General features: G+C 67.0%; 3 protein-coding genes across 3 annotated transcripts; all 3 read left to right on the forward strand.

The window, feature by feature from the left end:
• LOC148051218 (uncharacterized) lies at positions 1-3,564 on the forward strand. Its single transcript, XM_087738286.1, has 12 exons — positions 1-102; positions 183-233; positions 325-402; positions 703-759; positions 1,420-1,556; positions 1,643-1,736; positions 1,859-1,915; positions 2,253-2,312; positions 2,424-2,479; positions 2,717-2,786; positions 2,972-3,018; positions 3,363-3,564. The coding sequence occupies exons 1-12, from the start codon at positions 1-3 to the stop codon at positions 3,562-3,564; spliced, it is 1,011 nt and encodes a 336-aa protein (XP_087594412.1).
• A 2,204-nt stretch (positions 3,565-5,768) lies between these two features.
• LOC148051219 (uncharacterized) lies at positions 5,769-9,336 on the forward strand. Its single transcript, XM_087738287.1, has 12 exons — positions 5,769-5,870; positions 5,951-6,001; positions 6,093-6,170; positions 6,471-6,527; positions 7,188-7,324; positions 7,411-7,504; positions 7,627-7,683; positions 8,023-8,082; positions 8,193-8,248; positions 8,489-8,558; positions 8,744-8,790; positions 9,135-9,336. Exons 1-12 carry the CDS (start codon positions 5,769-5,771, stop codon positions 9,334-9,336), a joined length of 1,011 nt encoding a protein of 336 aa, XP_087594413.1.
• A 2,208-nt stretch (positions 9,337-11,544) lies between these two features.
• On the forward strand, positions 11,545-15,104 carry LOC148051220 (uncharacterized). The gene is made up of 12 exons (XM_087738288.1): positions 11,545-11,646; positions 11,727-11,777; positions 11,869-11,946; positions 12,247-12,303; positions 12,964-13,100; positions 13,187-13,280; positions 13,403-13,459; positions 13,793-13,852; positions 13,964-14,019; positions 14,257-14,326; positions 14,512-14,558; positions 14,903-15,104. The coding sequence occupies exons 1-12, from the start codon at positions 11,545-11,547 to the stop codon at positions 15,102-15,104; spliced, it is 1,011 nt and encodes a 336-aa protein (XP_087594414.1).
• Positions 15,105-15,836: the final 732 nt, after the last annotated feature.

The following is a 15,836-nucleotide window of genomic DNA, read 5'->3' on the forward strand; positions in this document are numbered from 1 at the left end:
ATGCAGGCAGAAGTGGGGAAGCAAGAGCTCCGCATGCTCCGGGAGCGCCTGACGCAGTGTTCTGCTGCGTCACAGAGGCACAAGGAGGTGCTGTGGCGTCTGGTAGGTGTGGAGCGTTCCCCTTGTCCCCGGGGGCTGGGGCTGCGAGACCTGAGCCCCTGAGCCCTCTTTTCCCCACACAGGGCAAGAAGCAGCAGGAGCTGCAGGAAACCGTGGAGCGGCTCTCCATGGAGGTCAGCGTGCCCTCCTCTGCCCACCTCCCCCAGCTGCAGCCCCTGGGGCTGTGGCAGGGGCTCAGTGCCTGTGTCCGGCTCCTCTTCCCAGAAGGGTGCTGTGGCGCGGCGCTTGAAAAGCAATGGCCAGGAGCTCCAGCAGCTGGAGCGGCTGGTGGCCCGGACGAAGGTGAGTTCACAGAATCACAGAGTGCTTGAGGTTGGGCGGGAGATCGTCTTGTCTTGTGCAATGCCCCTGCTCAAGCAGGGTCACTTAGAGCCAGTTGCTCCAGATGTGGACCCGTGCGCAGCGTTGGGCCTGGGGGTCCCTCTGTCTGCCCCTGGTGCCTGCAGGGCTGGGAAGGAGAGGGGACGCGAGGGCAACGGCAGTGCCCGAGGGGAGCTGGGAGGGGATAATGCCGAGGGGAATGCACTCGTGGCGGTGTCCCTCTGCCCTGATGGCTGCTTTTCTTCCCCTCCTCTCCCACAGGAGCACGCTCAGGTGGCAAGCAGGGAGGCAGCCGCGAGCCTGGAAGAGACGCAGAAGGTACAGGGGAAAAGGAGGCCCGTCCTGAAAGGGTCAGGGAGGGGGGTGCCAGCGGTGGGTCCGTGCACCCCAGCAGCCACGGGCAGTGGTGTGGCTGGGCAGGAGATTTCCTCCAGGATACGGTGTCCGTGATGGAGGGACTGGGCCTGTGCAGATCCGCCAGGCTCTTGGCTGTGGCTGTGCTGCAGAGGGGAGCCTGCTGTGGGTCTGCAGGCACAGCAGTATGGCTTTGGGGAAGGCAGAGGGATGAGTGACCCTCCTGGAGACATTCCTGTTCCCTCTTCTCTCCCAGGCAGGCCTCTCCCAGGGAGAGGCAGAGGGAGGCACAGCAGTGTGGGAGCTGATGAAGGTCTGTGACCTGCATCCAGAAATCCCTCGAGGGGGTGGCCAGAGCTGCTGGGCAACGGTGCTAGCCCCAGGTCACCCGGGCGCCTGCTGCCCTGGCCCTGGCCTGACCTCCGGGGCCCTGGGGACTGACTGGGGATGCCCTTTCCCGCCATGGTTCCCTGCAATGTGTGGGGAGGACGCGTGCGCTGCTGGGGCTGGTGGGGGACCAAAAGGAAGGGGGTCCTGGGGGCAAGGGCGCTGCGACCTCACGGGGCAGGGTGGCGACACTGGAGGCGTCGCAGCGGCCCTAGAACAGGGCAGCCCCACGACCAGGAGTGGTCCTGCGGGCGCCCGGCACAGCAGGGATGGGGAAGCTCCTTCTCTCCTCAGCGGTCCCTGGTGCCCCCCACCACCTCCTGCCACGGGCTCAGCACCCAGCTGGCGCAGGCCAAGCCCGGCACAGGGCGAGGGTGCTGGGTGTGCAGATGGCTGATGGGCGCTGGGACGTAGGAAGCTGGGGCAGAGCCATGTGCGAGGGCGGGGATGTCTGTGACAGGGAATCTGATGGTTCCCCATGCCTGCAGGCAGCAGAGGCTCCAGGGACTGATGGCGGAGCCGGCAGAGATTCTGGGCAGGGCTCCACACAACGGGCAAGGAGCATGGAGCTACTGCAGCGTATGGTAGGTGTGGAGTGGCTCCTGGTCCGTGGGGGCTGGGGCTGCAGACCCTGGGGCTGCAGACCCTGAGCCCCTGCTCTCCTTCCCGCATGCAGGAGGAGAACCAACAACGCCTGCACGATGCCATAGAGGCGTTCAACATTAAGGTTGGTGTCCTCTCCTGCCCATGTCCCAGAGCTGCAGCGGCTGGGGCTGAGAGGCTCGAAGGGACCTCTGGAGGTCATCTTGGCTTGCCCAACCCCCTGCTCAAGGAGGGTCACCTAGCGCCGGTTGCCCAGCGTCCGCGGGCAGAAGCGGGACTGGGGAGGCCCTTTTCCCGAGGAGCGGGGGCGTCTGTCACTTCCCTCTGCCCGGCCTTGTCAGTCGCCCAGTCTCCCCGTGCCCTGGGGCAGTGGGGTAGCGAGTGGGCATGGCCCTGGGGCTGGAGAGGGGTGAGGGTGCCCAGGTCCCAGCCCAGCCGCCCGCACGATAACGCCCGTTGTTTTGCAGGGGCAAGAGCACTGTGCCCAGATGGTGGCCTGGCTGCGGAAGGATGAGGAGGAGAATGAGGTAGTGCCGAAAGGGCTGGGGGAAAACGGGTGGGTGCCCCCGGGCCCTGGGGTGGGGGGGATGGAGGAGGCTGGCAGCGGGCTCAGGGACTCGCACCCTTCCCTCTCCCAGGTGCTGCGTCAGGAAATGAAGAAACTCGAAGAGGCACTGGAGGAGGAAGAGGCCTGGTGAGTTGGGCCCCTCGCCCCACGCGGGTGTCCGGGGGCGGGGGGGGGGTGTCTCTGCAGCACTCGGAGCGCTGGGGCTGCCAGTGCTGGTGCTAGGCAATGGGGTGGGGGGAATGTGCAGCACGCGGTGTGACAGGGGAGCCCAAGCCCTGCCTGGGGTGCTGTATGTGCGGAAGGGGCCTGCCCGCGTGGCCACGGAGGTCTCTAACTCCTCCAACCGAGCCCTGTTGCCTGCAGCCAGCTGCAGAGGAAGAAGGAGGCAGAGGCGCCGGGGACTGCGCTGCCGGAGGTGGTGGAAGCAAAGCTGGTAAGGGGGAGAGCCTGTGCCAGCCCCTGCCCCGGCCAGCGTGGGTCTCCCTGGGGAGGGGGGTCCGTGGAGGTCACAGCCACGCGTGGGCTGTACTCCTGCGCAAGGCGGAGGCCGGGGGCACCGTGCAACTCCAGCTGTCCCAACTGCGCAGCAGTGCTTGACAAGCGTCCATCTCTCTGCAGGAGAGGGAGATGCTGGCGAGAAGACGCGGCTTCATTTATTGGCTGGAGTGAGTGTCCCCACTGGGGCCCCTGGGGCCTGCTCCCGGGCAGCGGGTGGCATGGGCCAGACACCTGCTCCCGCCGGCGGGGCTCACAAGTCCAGGCTGCTGGGGAGCTGCTGGACGGCTGTGGGCTTGGCAGCTGGGAAGTGCTCAGCGGCGGTTTTCCCTGGGCCGCGGTGCTTTCCCGGGCTTGTGGAGTCTCATGTCCCATCCTGCCCGAGGGAGCAATGAGAAGCGGCTGGGGAGGCAGCCCGTGGGGGCTCCCACGATGGCCCCCTCCATCCCAGAGGCAAGATGGGCTTGGGATGCATCCAGCCTGCCCTGCCTCCCATCCCTCTTCTGCCCCACAGGACACTCGGCCTGCTCTTCATCGGCCTGCAGCTGGCCGTCGGCTTCGCTCTGGCTGCTGCGGTGCTCTACGCCTCCTGGTACGACCCCGAGCTCTTCTACCGCCTGCTGGTGTGTGTGCTGCCTGAGGAGACCTACACCACCCTGGCATGCAGCCTGTGGAAGATCCTCCCCGTGCGCAGTGAGGGGCTGCTGCCCTTCTGACAGCCCGCCCCCCAGTAAAGCCTTTTCTACCTCCAACTCCATGGGCTCAGGCGTGTTTGCTGGGGCACAGGGGGAGAGAGGGTCTTGCCCCGTGTGCTGGTCCCCGCAGCTCCTCGAGGCCAGGCCCAGCCTCCTCTGCTAGGCACTGGGTGCCACCACCCTGCCTGCCACAAGCCAGGTCCTTGTGTGCCAGCCGCACCTGCCCTCCCTCCCGCCGTCCCCAAAGTATTTATGCTGCTGTACGCTCAGGGGGAACCACCCTCTTCTCAGGCCACCCTAGTTTTTTACACCACCTTTTGGCAACCATTTAGCCATGCGCAGGCCAACCACCGTAAGCGTCTGAGGCTACTTGGGTTCCAGCAGCCGGGGACACATTTACACGGCGGCTGGCAAACGTTTTCACCCACAGCCCCCTAGACCCCCCAAGCCCCCTCCCTTCCTCCCCACAGCCCCCCACAACCCCACGGCTGCCCACCTGCCCTTGTGCCCCATGGCCCCTATGGACCCACACCCCCCATGCCACAGCCCCCCAGCCTCTGCCCTTCTCCCTCCCCACTGTCCCCACCACCCTGGTCTCCTCTCCTCCAAATGCTCCCATCCCTCTTGGCCCCACAGCCGCGGGGGCCCCTGTCCCCATCACCTGTCGCACCCCATCCCATGGGACCCATTCTAGCAGTCTCGGAGCCGCTGGCTCTGTCCCCAAGGCCCGTGTCCCGGCTGACCCCACAGCCACCGGCCGGCACAGCCCCGGCTGCTCCCTGCCACCTTCTCCAGCCACTCACAGGTTTGGCTGACGAGGGGAAAGGCCCTGTCAGATGGAGGCCGGAGCGACCCGGCCTGCCACCTCCTGAATGCGGCGCTGCTGCATGCAGCCCCTCGAAGGGCCAGAGAGCTGGAGCACGTGGGTCACTGCCTGCCTGCCGCGTGCCCCCGCCCCTTCCCTCCTGCTGTCCCCCCCGCGGGCCAGCAGCTGCGGCTCGGAGCAAGAGAGAGAGACCATTCCTCTGGGGAGCCTGCAAGCACGGCGTCTGCCCAGGCTGGAGCAGGGGGCTAGGCTTTATTTTTCCCCTTCCGGGGCTGTAGTTCTCCCCCCGGGGCTGGATGCTGGATCCAAACGGGGGCTGGATGCTTGAGCCCTGTGCTGGACTCCATGCGGTCTGGCCACCTGTGCACACGCGCGCAGCCGTGGTGCACGCGCGTGGCTGTGAGTGCCTGCCTGTGCCTGCTGGGAGTACACGTGCAGCCTGGCTCCTGCTTGGACTTGGGGTGGGGAGCTGCTGCTGGAGCTGGACAGCTGTGGGACAGGCGTACCCCGCGGAGAGATGCTGACACGCGGTGCCCCAGGTCGCTCCCGCCCATGCGCTAAGAGTGGACGCTGAGAGTGCTGCCCTGTTTCCCCCTGGCCATGGCTGGGCCCCACGGCCAGCTTGGCGCCAGCCCCAGGGAGGTGATTGCCACGTCACAGTGGGCAGTGGTGGCCCTGTAACCGTGACGTCACTCGGGGCTTGTGACACGGTCACCGCCGTGGGTACAAAGGGGGCTGCTCCCAGAGGCAGGGCAGCACCTGGAGGAGAACCTCAGTGGTGCTGGGCAGGAGTCTGGAGAGTACGCGCCAACGACCTGTGCTGTGTCCGCCGTGCAGAGGGGCCCCGCGGGCACCTGGCAAAGCAGGGCAGGGGAAGCTCCTTCTCTCCTCAGCGGTCCCTGGCGCCCCCCACCGTATCCTGCCACGTGCTCAGCACCCAGCTGGCGCGGGCCAAGCGCGGCACGGAACTAGTGCGTGTGAGCGCACAGGACCGCTGGGGAGGGGGAGGGGGCGCAGGCGCGTGAGTGCAGACGGCGGACGGTGCCCTACGCTGGAGGGAGGCTCCCGTGCCAGCCCTGACTGTGCACGTGCGTGGCCTTCCTTTGCGTGAGAGAGCGCGGGTGCGCCTGCGTTTGCGGAGCACAAGGCGGTGCGTGGCTGTGCCCGCGGGCGTACGGCTGGACCTGTGCCAGCACCCGCGGTGCCGGGCACAGCTGCAGGTGAGCGGGGTTGTGCGCCTGGGCACAGTCGTGCGGGGGTGCGTTCCCCTGAGCCCACCCGCGTGTCCCTGTGCGCTTGTGTGTCAGGGTAGGGCAGCGTCCCCGCCAGTGTCCGTGCCGGATAGTGCCTGCGGCCGTGCCCCTCACGCCCTGCCGGCTCCCGACGCGCAGGTGCAGCCATGCAGGCAGAAGTGGGGAAGCAAGAGCTCCGCATGCTCCGGGAGCGCCTGACGCAGTGTTCTGCTGCGTCACAGAGGCACAAGGAGGTGCTGTGGCGTCTGGTAGGTGTGGAGCGTTCCCCTTGTCCCCGGGGGCTGGGGCTGCGAGACCTGAGCCCCTGAGCCCTCTTTTCCCCACACAGGGCAAGAAGCAGCAGGAGCTGCAGGAAACCGTGGAGCGGCTCTCCATGGAGGTCAGCGTGCCCTCCTCTGCCCACCTCCCCCAGCTGCAGCCCCTGGGGCTGTGGCAGGGGCTCAGTGCCTGTGTCCGGCTCCTCTTCCCAGAAGGGTGCTGTGGCGCGGCGCTTGCAAAGCAATGGCCAGGAGCTCCAGCAGCTGGAGCGGCTGGTGGCCCGGACGAAGGTGAGTTCACAGAATCACAGAGTGCTTGAGGTTGGGCGGGAGATCGTCTTGTCTTGTGCAATGCCCCTGCTCAAGCAGGGTCACTTAGAGCCAGTTGCTCCAGATGTGGACCCGTGCGCAGCGTTGGGCCTGGGGGTCCCTCTGTCTGCCCCTGGTGCCTGCAGGGCTGGGAAGGAGAGGGGACGCGAGGGCAACGGCAGTGCCCGAGGGGAGCTGGGAGGGGATAATGCCGAGGGGAATGCACTCGTGGCGGTGTCCCGCTGCCCTGATGGCTGCTTTTCTTCCCCTCCTCTCCCACAGGAGCACGCTCAGGTGGCAAGCAGGGAGGCAGCCGCGAGCCTGGAAGAGACGCAGAAGGTACAGGGGAAAAGGAGGCCCGTCCTGAAAGGGTCAGGGAGGGGGTGCCAGCGGTGGGTCCGTGCACCCCAGCAGCCACGGGCAGTGGTGTGGCTGGGCAGGAGATTTCCTCCAGGATACGGTGTCCGTGATGGAGGGACTGGGCCTGTGCAGATCCGCCAGGCTCTTGGCTGTGGCTGTGCTGCAGAGGGGAGCCTGCTGTGGGTCTGCAGGCACAGCAATATGGCTTTGGGGAAGGCAGAGGGATGAGTGACCCTCCTGGAGACATTCCTGTTCCCTCTTCTCTCCCAGGCAGGCCTCTCCCAGGGAGAGGCAGAGGGAGGCACAGCAGTGTGGGAGCTGATGAAGGTCTGTGACCTGCATCCAGAAATCCCTCGAGGGGGTGGCCAGAGCTGCTGGGCAACGGTGCTAGCCCCAGGTCACCCGGGCGCCTGCTGCCCTGGCCCTGGCCTGACCTCCGGGGCCCTGGGGACTGACTGGGGATGCCCTTTCCCGCCATGGTTCCCTGCAATGTGTGGGGAGGACGCGTGCGCTGCTGGGGCTGGTGGGGGACCAAAAGGAAGGGGGGTCCTGGGGGCAAGGGCGCTGCGACCTCACGGGGCAGGGTGGCGACACTGGAGGCGTCGCAGCGGCCCTAGAACAGGGCAGCCCCACGACCAGGAGTGGTCCTGCGGGCGCCCGGCACAGCAGGGATGGGGAAGCTCCTTCTCTCCTCAGCGGTCCCTGGTGCCCCCCACCACCTCCTGCCACGGGCTCAGCACCCAGCTGGCGCAGGCCAAGCCCGGCACAGGGCGAGGGTGCTGGGTGTGCAGATGGCTGATGGGCGCTGGGACGTAGGAAGCTGGGGCAGAGCCATGTGCGAGGGCGGGGATGTCTGTGACAGGGAATCTGATGGTTCCCCATGCCTGCAGGCAGCAGAGGCTCCAGGGACTGATGGCGGAGCCGGCAGAGATTCTGGGCAGGGCTCCACACAACGGGCAAGGAGCATGGAGCTACTGCAGCGTATGGTAGGTGTGGAGTGGCTCCTGGTCCGTGGGGGCTGGGGCTGCAGACCCTGGGGCTGCAGACCCTGAGCCCCTGCTCTCCTTCCCGCATGCAGGAGGAGAACCAACAACGCCTGCACGATGCCATAGAGGCGTTCAACATTAAGGTTGGTGTCCTCTCCTGCCCATGTCCCAGAGCTGCAGCGGCTGGGGCTGAGAGGCTTGAAGGGACCTCTGGCGGTCATCTTGGCTTGCCCAACCCCCCTGCTCAAGGAGGGTCACCTAGCGCCGGTTGCCCAGCGTCCGCGGGCAGAAGCGGGACTGGGGAGGACATTTTCCCCAGGATCGGGGGGCGTCTGTCACTTCCCTCTGCCCGGCCTTGTCAGTCGCCCAGTCTCCCCGTGCCCTGGGGCAGTGGGGTAGCGAGTGGGCATGGCCCTGGGGCTGGAGAGGGGTGAGGGTGCCCAGGTCCCAGCCCAGCCGCCCGCACGATAACGCCCGTTGTTTTGCAGGGGCAAGAGCACTGTGCCCAGATGGTGGCCTGGCTGCGGAAGGATGAGGAGGAGAATGAGGTAGTGCCGAAAGGGCTGGGGGAAAATGGTGGGTGCCCCCGGGCCCTGGGGTGGGGGGGATGGAGGAGGCTGGCAGCGGGCTCAGGGACTCGCACCCTTCCCTCTCCCAGGTGCTGCGTCAGGAAATGAAGAAACTCGAAGAGGCACTGGAGGAGGAAGAGGCCTGGTGAGTTGGGCCCCTCGCCCCACGCGGGTGTCCGGGGGCGGGGGGGGGGGTGTGTCTCTGCAGCACTCGGAGCGCTGGGGCTGCCAGTGCTGGTGCTAGGCAATGGGGTGGGGGGAATGTGCAGCACGCGGTGTGACAGGGGAGCCCAAGCCCTGCCTGGGGTGCTGTATGTGCGGAAGGGGCCTGCCCGCGTGGCCACGGAGGTCTCTAACTCCTCCAACCGAGCCCTGTTGCCTGCAGCCAGCTGCAGAGGAAGAAGGAGGCAGAGGCGCCGGGGACTGCGCTGCCGGAGGTGGTGGAAGCAAAGCTGGTAAGGGGGAGAGCCTGTGCCAGCCCCTGCCCCGGCCAGCGTGGGTCTCCCTGGGGAGGGGGGTCCGTGGAGGTCACAGCCACGCGTGGGCTGTACTCCTGCGCAAGGCGGAGGCCGGGGGCACCGTGCAACTCCAGCTGTCCCAACTGCGCAGCAGTGCTTGACAAGCGTCCATCTCTCTGCAGGAGAGGGAGATGCTGGCGAGAAGACGCGGCTTCATTTATTGGCTGGAGTGAGTGTCCCCACTGGGGCCCCTGGGGCCTGCTCCCGGGCAGCGGGTGGCATGGGCCAGACACCTGCTCCCGCCGGCGGGGCTCACAAGTCCAGGCTGCTGGGGAGCTGCTGGACGGCTGTGGGCTTGGCAGCTGGGAAGTGCTCAGCGGCGGTTTTCCCTGGGTCGGGGTGCTTTCCCGGGCTTGTGGAGTCTCATGTCCCATCCTGCCCGAGGGAGCAATGAGAAGCGGCTGGGGAGGCAGCCCGTGGGGGCTCCCAGGATGGCCCCCTCCATCCCAGAGGCAAGATGGGCTTGGGATGCATCCAGCCTGCCCTGCCTCCCATCCCTCTTCTGCCCCACAGGACACTCGGCCTGCTCTTCATCGGCCTGCAGCTGGCCGTCGGCTTCGCTCTGGCTGCTGCGGTGCTCTACGCCTCCTGGTACGACCCCGAGCTCTTCTACCGCCTGCTGGTGTGTGTGCTGCCTGAGGAGACCTACACCACCCTGGCATGCAGCCTGTGGAAGATCCTCCCCGTGCGCAGTGAGGGGCTGCTGCCCTTCTGACAGCCCGCCCCCCCAATAAAGCCTTTTCTACCTCCAACTCCATGGGCTCAGGCGTGTTTGCTGGGGCACAGGGGGAGAGAGGGTCTTGCCCCGTGTGCTGGTCCCCGCAGCTCCTCGAGGCCAGGCCCAGCCTCCTCTGCTAGGCACTGGGTGCCACCACCCTGCCTGCCACAAGCCAGGTCCTTGTGTGCCAGCCGCACCTGCCCTCCCTCCCGCCGTCCCCAAAGTATTTATGCTGCTGTACGCTCAGGGGGAACCACCCTCTTCTCAGGCCACCCTAGTTTTTTACACCACCTTTTGGCAACCATTTAGCCATGCGCAGGCCAACCACCGTAAGCGTCTGAGGCTACTTGGGTTCCAGCAGCCGGGGACACATTTACACGGCGGCTGGCAAACGTTTTCACCCACAGCCCCCTAGACCCCCCAAGCCCCCTCCCTTCCTCCCCACAGCCCCCCACAACCCCACGGCTGCCCACCTGCCCTTGTGCCCCATGGCCCCTATGGACCCACACCCCCCATGCCACAGCCCCCCAGCCTCTGCCCTTCTCCCTCCCCACTGTCCACACCACCCTGGTCTCCTCTCCTCCAAATGCTCCCATCCCTCTTGGCCCCACAGCCGCGGGGGCCCCTGTCCCCATCACCTGTCGCACCCCATCCCATGGGACCCATTCTAGCAGTCTCGGAGCCGCTGGCTCTGTCCCCAAGGCCCGTGTCCCGGCTGACCCCACAGCCACCGGCCGGCACAGCCCCGGCTGCTCCCTGCCACCTTCTCCAGCCACTCACAGGTTTGGCTGACGAGGGGAAAGGCCCTGTCAGATGGAGGCCGGAGCGACCCGGCCTGCCACCTCCTGAATGCGGCGCTGCTGCATGCAGCCCCTCGAAGGGCCAGAGAGCTGGAGCACGTGGGTCACTGCCTGCCTGCCGCGTGCCCCCGCCCCTTCCCTCCTGCTGTCCCCCCCGCGGGCCAGCAGCTGCGGCTCGGAGCAAGAGAGAGAGACCATTCCTCTGGGGAGCCTGCAAGCACGGCGTCTGCCCAGGCTGGAGCAGGGGGCTAGGCTTTATTTTTCCCCTTCCGGGGCTGTAGTTCTCCCCCCGGGGCTGGATGCTGGATCCAAACGGGGGCTGGATGCTTGAGCCCTGTGCTGGACTCCATGCGGTCTGGCCACCTGTGCACACGCGCGCAGCCGTGGTGCACGCGCGTGGCTGTGAGTGCCTGCCTGTGCCTGCTGGGAGTACACGTGCAGCCTGGCTCCTGCTTGGACTTGGGGTGGGGAGCTGCTGCTGGAGCTGGACAGCTGTGGGACAGGCGTACCCCGCGGAGAGATGCTGACACGCGGTGCCCCAGGTCGCTGCCGCCCATGCGCTAAGAGTGGACGCTGAGAGTGCTGCCCTGTTTCCCCCTGGCCATGGCTGGGCCCCACGGCCAGCTTGGCGCCAGCCCCAGGGAGGTGATTGCCACGTCACAGTGGGCAGTGGTGGCCCTGTAACCGTGACGTCACTCGGGGCTTGTGACAACACGGTCACCACCGTGGGTACAAAGGGGGCTGCTCCCAGAGGCAGGGCAGCACCTGGAGGAGAACCTCAGTGGTGCTGGGCAGGAGTCTGGAGAGTACGCGCCAACGACCTGTGCTGTGTCCGCCGTGCAGAGGGGCCCCGCGGGCACCTGGCAAAGCAGGGCAGGGGAAGCTCCTTCTCTCCTCAGCGGTCCCTGGCGCCCCCCACCGTATCCTGCCACGTGCTCAGCACCCAGCTGGCGCGGGCCAAGCGCGGCACGGAACTAGTGCGTGTGAGCGCACAGGACCGCTGGGGAGGGGGAGGGGGCGCAGGCGCGTGAGTGCAGACGGCGGACGGTGCCCTACGCTGGAGGGAGGCTCCCGTGCCAGCCCTGACTGTGCACGTGCGTGGCCTTCCTTTGCGTGAGAGAGCGCGGGTGCGCCTGCGTTTGCGGAGCACAAGGCGGTGCGTGGCTGTGCCCGCGGGCGTACGGCTGGACCTGTGCCAGCACCCGCGGTGCCGGGCACAGCTGCAGGTGAGCGGGGTTGTGCGCCTGGGCACAGTCGTGCGGGGGTGCGTTCCCCTGAGCCCACCCGCGTGTCCCTGTGCGCTTGTGTGTCAGGGTAGGGCAGCGTCCCCGCCAGTGTCCGTGCCGGATAGTGCCTGCGGCCGTGCCCCTCACGCCCTGCCGGCTCCCGACGCGCAGGTGCAGCCATGCAGGCAGAAGTGGGGAAGCAAGAGCTCCGCATGCTCCGGGAGCGCCTGACGCAGTGTTCTGCTGCGTCACAGAGGCACAAGGAGGTGCTGTGGCGTCTGGTAGGTGTGGAGCGTTCCCCTTGTCCCCGGGGGCTGGGGCTGCGAGACCTGAGCCCCTGAGCCCTCTTTTCCCCACACAGGGCAAGAAGCAGCAGGAGCTGCAGGAAACCGTGGAGCGGCTCTCCATGGAGGTCAGCGTGCCCTCCTCTGCCCACCTCCCCCAGCTGCAGCCCCTGGGGCTGTGGCAGGGGCTCAGTGCCTGTGTCCGGCTCCTCTTCCCAGAAGGGTGCTGTGGCACGGCGCTTGCAAAGCAATGGCCAGGAGCTCCAGCAGCTGGAGCGGCTGGTGGCCCGGACGAAGGTGAGTTCACAGAATCACAGAGTGCTTGAGGTTGGGCGGGAGATCGTCTTGTCTTGTGCAATGCCCCTGCTCAAGCAGGGTCACTTAGAGCCAGTTGCTCCAGATGTGGACCCGTGCGCAGCGTTGGGCCTGGGGGTCCCTCTGTCTGCCCCTGGTGCCTGCAGGGCTGGGAAGGAGAGGGGACGCGAGGGCAACGGCAGTGCCCGAGGGGAGCTGGGAGGGGATAATGCCGAGGGGAATGCACTCGTGGCGGTGTCCCTCTGCCCTGATGGCTGCTTTTCTTCCCCTCCTCTCCCACAGGAGCACGCTCAGGTGGCAAGCAGGGAGGCAGCCGCGAGCCTGGAAGAGACGCAGAAGGTACAGGGGAAAAGGAGGCCCGTCCTGAAAGGGTCAGGGAGGGGGGTGCCAGCGGTGGGTCCGTGCACCCCAGCAGCCACGGGCAGTGGTGTGGCTGGGCAGGAGATTTCCTCCAGGATACGGTGTCCGTGATGGAGGGACTGGGCCTGTGCAGATCCGCCAGGCTCTTGGCTGTGGCTGTGCTGCAGAGGGGAGCCTGCTGTGGGTCTGCAGGCACAGCAGTATGGCTTTGGGGAAGGCAGAGGGATGAGTGACCCTCCTGGAGACATTCCTGTTCCCTCTTCTCTCCCAGGCAGGCCTCTCCCAGGGAGAGGCAGAGGGAGGCACAGCAGTGTGGGAGCTGATGAAGGTCTGTGACCTGCATCCAGAAATCCCTCGAGGGGGTGGCCAGAGCTGCTGGGCAACGGTGCTAGCCCCAGGTCACCCGGGCGCCTGCTGCCCTGGCCCTGGCCTGACCTCCGGGGCCCTGGGGACTGACTGGGGATGCCCTTTCCCGCCATGGTTCCCTGCAATGTGTGGGGAGGACGCGTGCGCTGCTGGGGCTGGTGGGGGACCAAAAGGAAGGGGGTCCTGGGGGCAAGGGCGCTGCGACCTCACGGGGCAGGGTGGCGACACTGGAGGCGTCGCAGCGGCCCTAGAACAGGGCAGCCCCACGACCAGGAGTGGTCCTGCGGGCGCCCGGCACAGCAGGGATGGGGAAGCTCCTTCTCTCCTCAGCGGTCCCTGGTGCCCCCCACCACCTCCTGCCACGGGCTCAGCACCCAGCTGGCGCAGGCCAAGCCCGGCACAGGGCGAGGGTGCTGGGTGTGCAGATGGCTGATGGGCGCTGGGACGTAGGAAGCTGGGGCAGAGCCATGTGCGAGGGCGGGGATGTCTGTGACAGGGAATCTGATGGTTCCCCATGCCTGCAGGCAGCAGAGGCTCCAGGGACTGATGGCGGAGCCGGCAGAGATTCTGGGCAGGGCTCCACACAAAGGGCAAGGAGCATGGAGCTACTGCAGCGTATGGTAGGTGTGGAGTGGCTCCTGGTCCGTGGGGGCTGGGGCTGCAAACCCTGGGGCTGCAGACCCTGAGCCCCTGCTCTCCTTTCCGCATGCAGGAGGAGAACCAACAACGCCTGCACGATGCCATAGAGGCGTTCAACATTAAGGTTGGTGTCCTCTCCTGCTCATGTCCCAGAGCTGCAGCGGCTGGGGCTGAGAGGCTCGAAGGGACCTCTGGAGGTCATCTTGGCTTGCCCAACCCCCCTGCTCAAGGAGGGTCACCTAGCGCCGGTTGCCCAGCGTCCGCGGGCAGAAGCGGGACTGGGGAGGACATTTTCCCCAGGATCGGGGGGCGTCTGTCACTTCCCTATGCCCCCCAGTCGCCCAGTCTCCCCGTGCCCTGGGGCAGTGGGGTAGCGAGTGGGCATGGCCCTGGGGCTGGAGAGGGGTGAGGGTGCCCAGGTCCCAGCCCGGCCGCCCGCACGATAACGCCCGTTGTTTTGCAGGGGCAAGAGCACTGTGCCCAGATGGTGGCCTGGCTGCGGAAGGATGAGGAGGAGAATGAGGTAGTGCCGAAAGGGCTGGGGGAAAATGGGTGGGTGCCCCCGGGCCCTGGGGTGGGGGGGTTGGAGGAGGCTGGCAGCGGGCTCAGGGACTTGCACCCTTCCCTCTCCCAGGTGCTGCGTCAGGAAATGAAGAAACTCGAAGAGGCACTGGAGGAGGAAGAGGCCTGGTGAGTTGGGCCCCTCGCCCCACGCGGGTGTCCGGGGGCGGGGGGGGGGTGTCTCTGCAGCACCCGGAGCGCTGGGGCTGCCAGTGCTGGTGCTAGGCAATGGGGTGGGGGGAATGTGCAGCACGCGGTGTGACAGGGGAGCCCAAGCCCTGCCTGGGGTGCTGTATGTGCGCAAGGGGCCTGCCCGCGTGGCCACGGAGGTCTCTAACTCCTCCAACCGAGCCCTGTTGCCTGCAGCCAGCTGCAGAGGAAGAAGGAGGCAGAGGCGCCGGGGACTGCGCTGCCGGAGGTGGTGGAAGCAAAGCTGGTAAGGGGGAGAGCCTGTGCCAGCCCCTGCCCCGGCCAGCGTGGGTCTCCCTGGGGAGGGGGGTCCGTGGAGGTCACAGCCACGCGTGGGCTGTACTCCTGCGCAAGGCGGAGGCCGGGGGCACCGTGCAACTCCAGCTGTCCCGACTGCGCAGCAGTGCTTGACAAGCGTCCATCTCTCTGCAGGAGAGGGAGATGCTGGCGAGAAGACGCGGCTTCATTTATTGGCTGGAGTGAGTGTCCCCACTGGGGCCCCTGGGGCCTGCTCCCGGGCAGCGGGTGGCATGGGCCAGACACCTGCTCCCGCCGGCGGGGCTCACAAGTCCAGGCTGCTGGGGAGCTGCTGGCCGGCTGTGGGCTTGGCAGCTGGGAAGTGCTCAGCGGCGGTTTTCCCTGGGCCGCGGTGCTTTCCCGGGCTTGTGGAGTCTCATGTCCCATCCTGCCCGAGGGAGCAATGAGAAGCGGCTGGGGAGGCAGCCCGTGGGGGCTCCCACGAAGGCCCCCTCCATCCCAGAGGCAAGATGGGCTTGGGATGCATCCAGCCTGCCCTGCCTCCCATCCCTCTTCTGCCCCACAGGACACTCGGCCTGCTCTTCATCGGCCTGCAGCTGGCCGTCGGCTTCGCTCTGGCTGCTGCGGTGCTCTACGCCTCCTGGTACGACCCCGAGCTCTTCTACCGCCTGCTGGTGTGTGTGCTGCCTGAGGAGACCTACACCACCCTGGCATGCAGCCTGTGGAAGATCCTCCCCGTGCGCAGTGAGGGGCTGCTGCCCTTTTGACAGCCCACCCCCCGAGTAAAGCCTTTTCTACCTCCAACTCCATGGGCTCAGGCGTGTTTGCTGGGGCACAGGGGGAGAGAGGGTCTTGCCCCGTGTGCTGGTCCCCGCAGCTCCTCGAGGCCAGGCCCAGCCTCCTCTGCTAGGCACTGGGTGCCACCACCCTGCCTGCCACAAGCCAGGTCCTTGTGTGCCAGCCGCACCTGCCCTCCCTCCCGCCGTCCCCAAAGTATTTATGCTGCTGTACGCTCAGGGGGAACCACCCTCTTCTCAGGCCACCCTAGTTTTTTACACCACCTTTTGGCAACCATTTAGCCATGCGCAGGCCAACCACCGTAAGCGTCTGAGACTACTTGGGTTCCAGCAGCCGGGGACACATTTACACGGCGGCTGGCAAACGTTTTCACCCACAGCCCCCTAGAACCCCCAAGCCCCCTCCCTTCCTCCCCACAGCCCCCCACAACCCCGCGGCTGCCCACCTGCCCTTGTGCCCCATGGCCCCTATGGACCCACACCCCCCATGCCACAGCCCCCCAGCCTCTGCCCTTCTCCCTCCCCACTGTCCCCACGACCCTGCTCTCCTCTCCTCCAAATGCTCCCATCCCTCTTGGCCCCACAGCCGCGGGGGCCCCTGTCCCCATCACCTGTCGCACCCCATCCCATGGGACCCATTCTAGCATCTGTCAGATGGAGGCCGGAGCGACCCGGCCTGCCAGCTCAAGAATGGCCCTGCCG

This window comes from Nipponia nippon, unplaced genomic scaffold (assembly GCF_047370975.1).
Source record: "Nipponia nippon isolate SJK-2023a ecotype South Korea unplaced genomic scaffold, ASM4737097v1 scaffold_63, whole genome shotgun sequence".
NCBI lineage: Eukaryota > Metazoa > Chordata > Aves > Pelecaniformes > Threskiornithidae > Nipponia > Nipponia nippon.

What these genes read in the sequence shown, in the direction of transcription:
- LOC148051220 (XM_087738288.1), top strand. Translation starts at nt 11,545, where the DNA reads ATGCAGGCAGAAGTGGGGAAGCAAGAGCTCCGCATGCTCCGGGAGCGC. An exon ending in GGCTGGTGGCCCGGACGAAG is followed by an intron (nt 11,947 to 12,246) that starts GTGAGTTCACAG and finishes CCTCTCCCACAG; the next exon opens with GAGCACGCTCAGGTGGCAAG. An exon ending in GGCTTCATTTATTGGCTGGA is followed by an intron (nt 14,559 to 14,902) that starts GTGAGTGTCCCC and finishes TCTGCCCCACAG; the next exon opens with GACACTCGGCCTGCTCTTCA.
- LOC148051219 (XM_087738287.1), top strand. Translation starts at nt 5,769, where the DNA reads ATGCAGGCAGAAGTGGGGAAGCAAGAGCTCCGCATGCTCCGGGAGCGC. An exon ending in AAGCCCGGCACAGGGCGAGG is followed by an intron (nt 7,325 to 7,410) that starts GTGCTGGGTGTG and finishes TGTCTGTGACAG; the next exon opens with GGAATCTGATGGTTCCCCAT. An exon ending in AGGATGAGGAGGAGAATGAG is followed by an intron (nt 8,083 to 8,192) that starts GTAGTGCCGAAA and finishes TCCCTCTCCCAG; the next exon opens with GTGCTGCGTCAGGAAATGAA.
- LOC148051218 (XM_087738286.1), top strand. Translation starts at nt 1, where the DNA reads ATGCAGGCAGAAGTGGGGAAGCAAGAGCTCCGCATGCTCCGGGAGCGC. An exon ending in TGGAGCGGCTCTCCATGGAG is followed by an intron (nt 234 to 324) that starts GTCAGCGTGCCC and finishes TCCTCTTCCCAG; the next exon opens with AAGGGTGCTGTGGCGCGGCG. An exon ending in GGCTGGTGGCCCGGACGAAG is followed by an intron (nt 403 to 702) that starts GTGAGTTCACAG and finishes CCTCTCCCACAG; the next exon opens with GAGCACGCTCAGGTGGCAAG.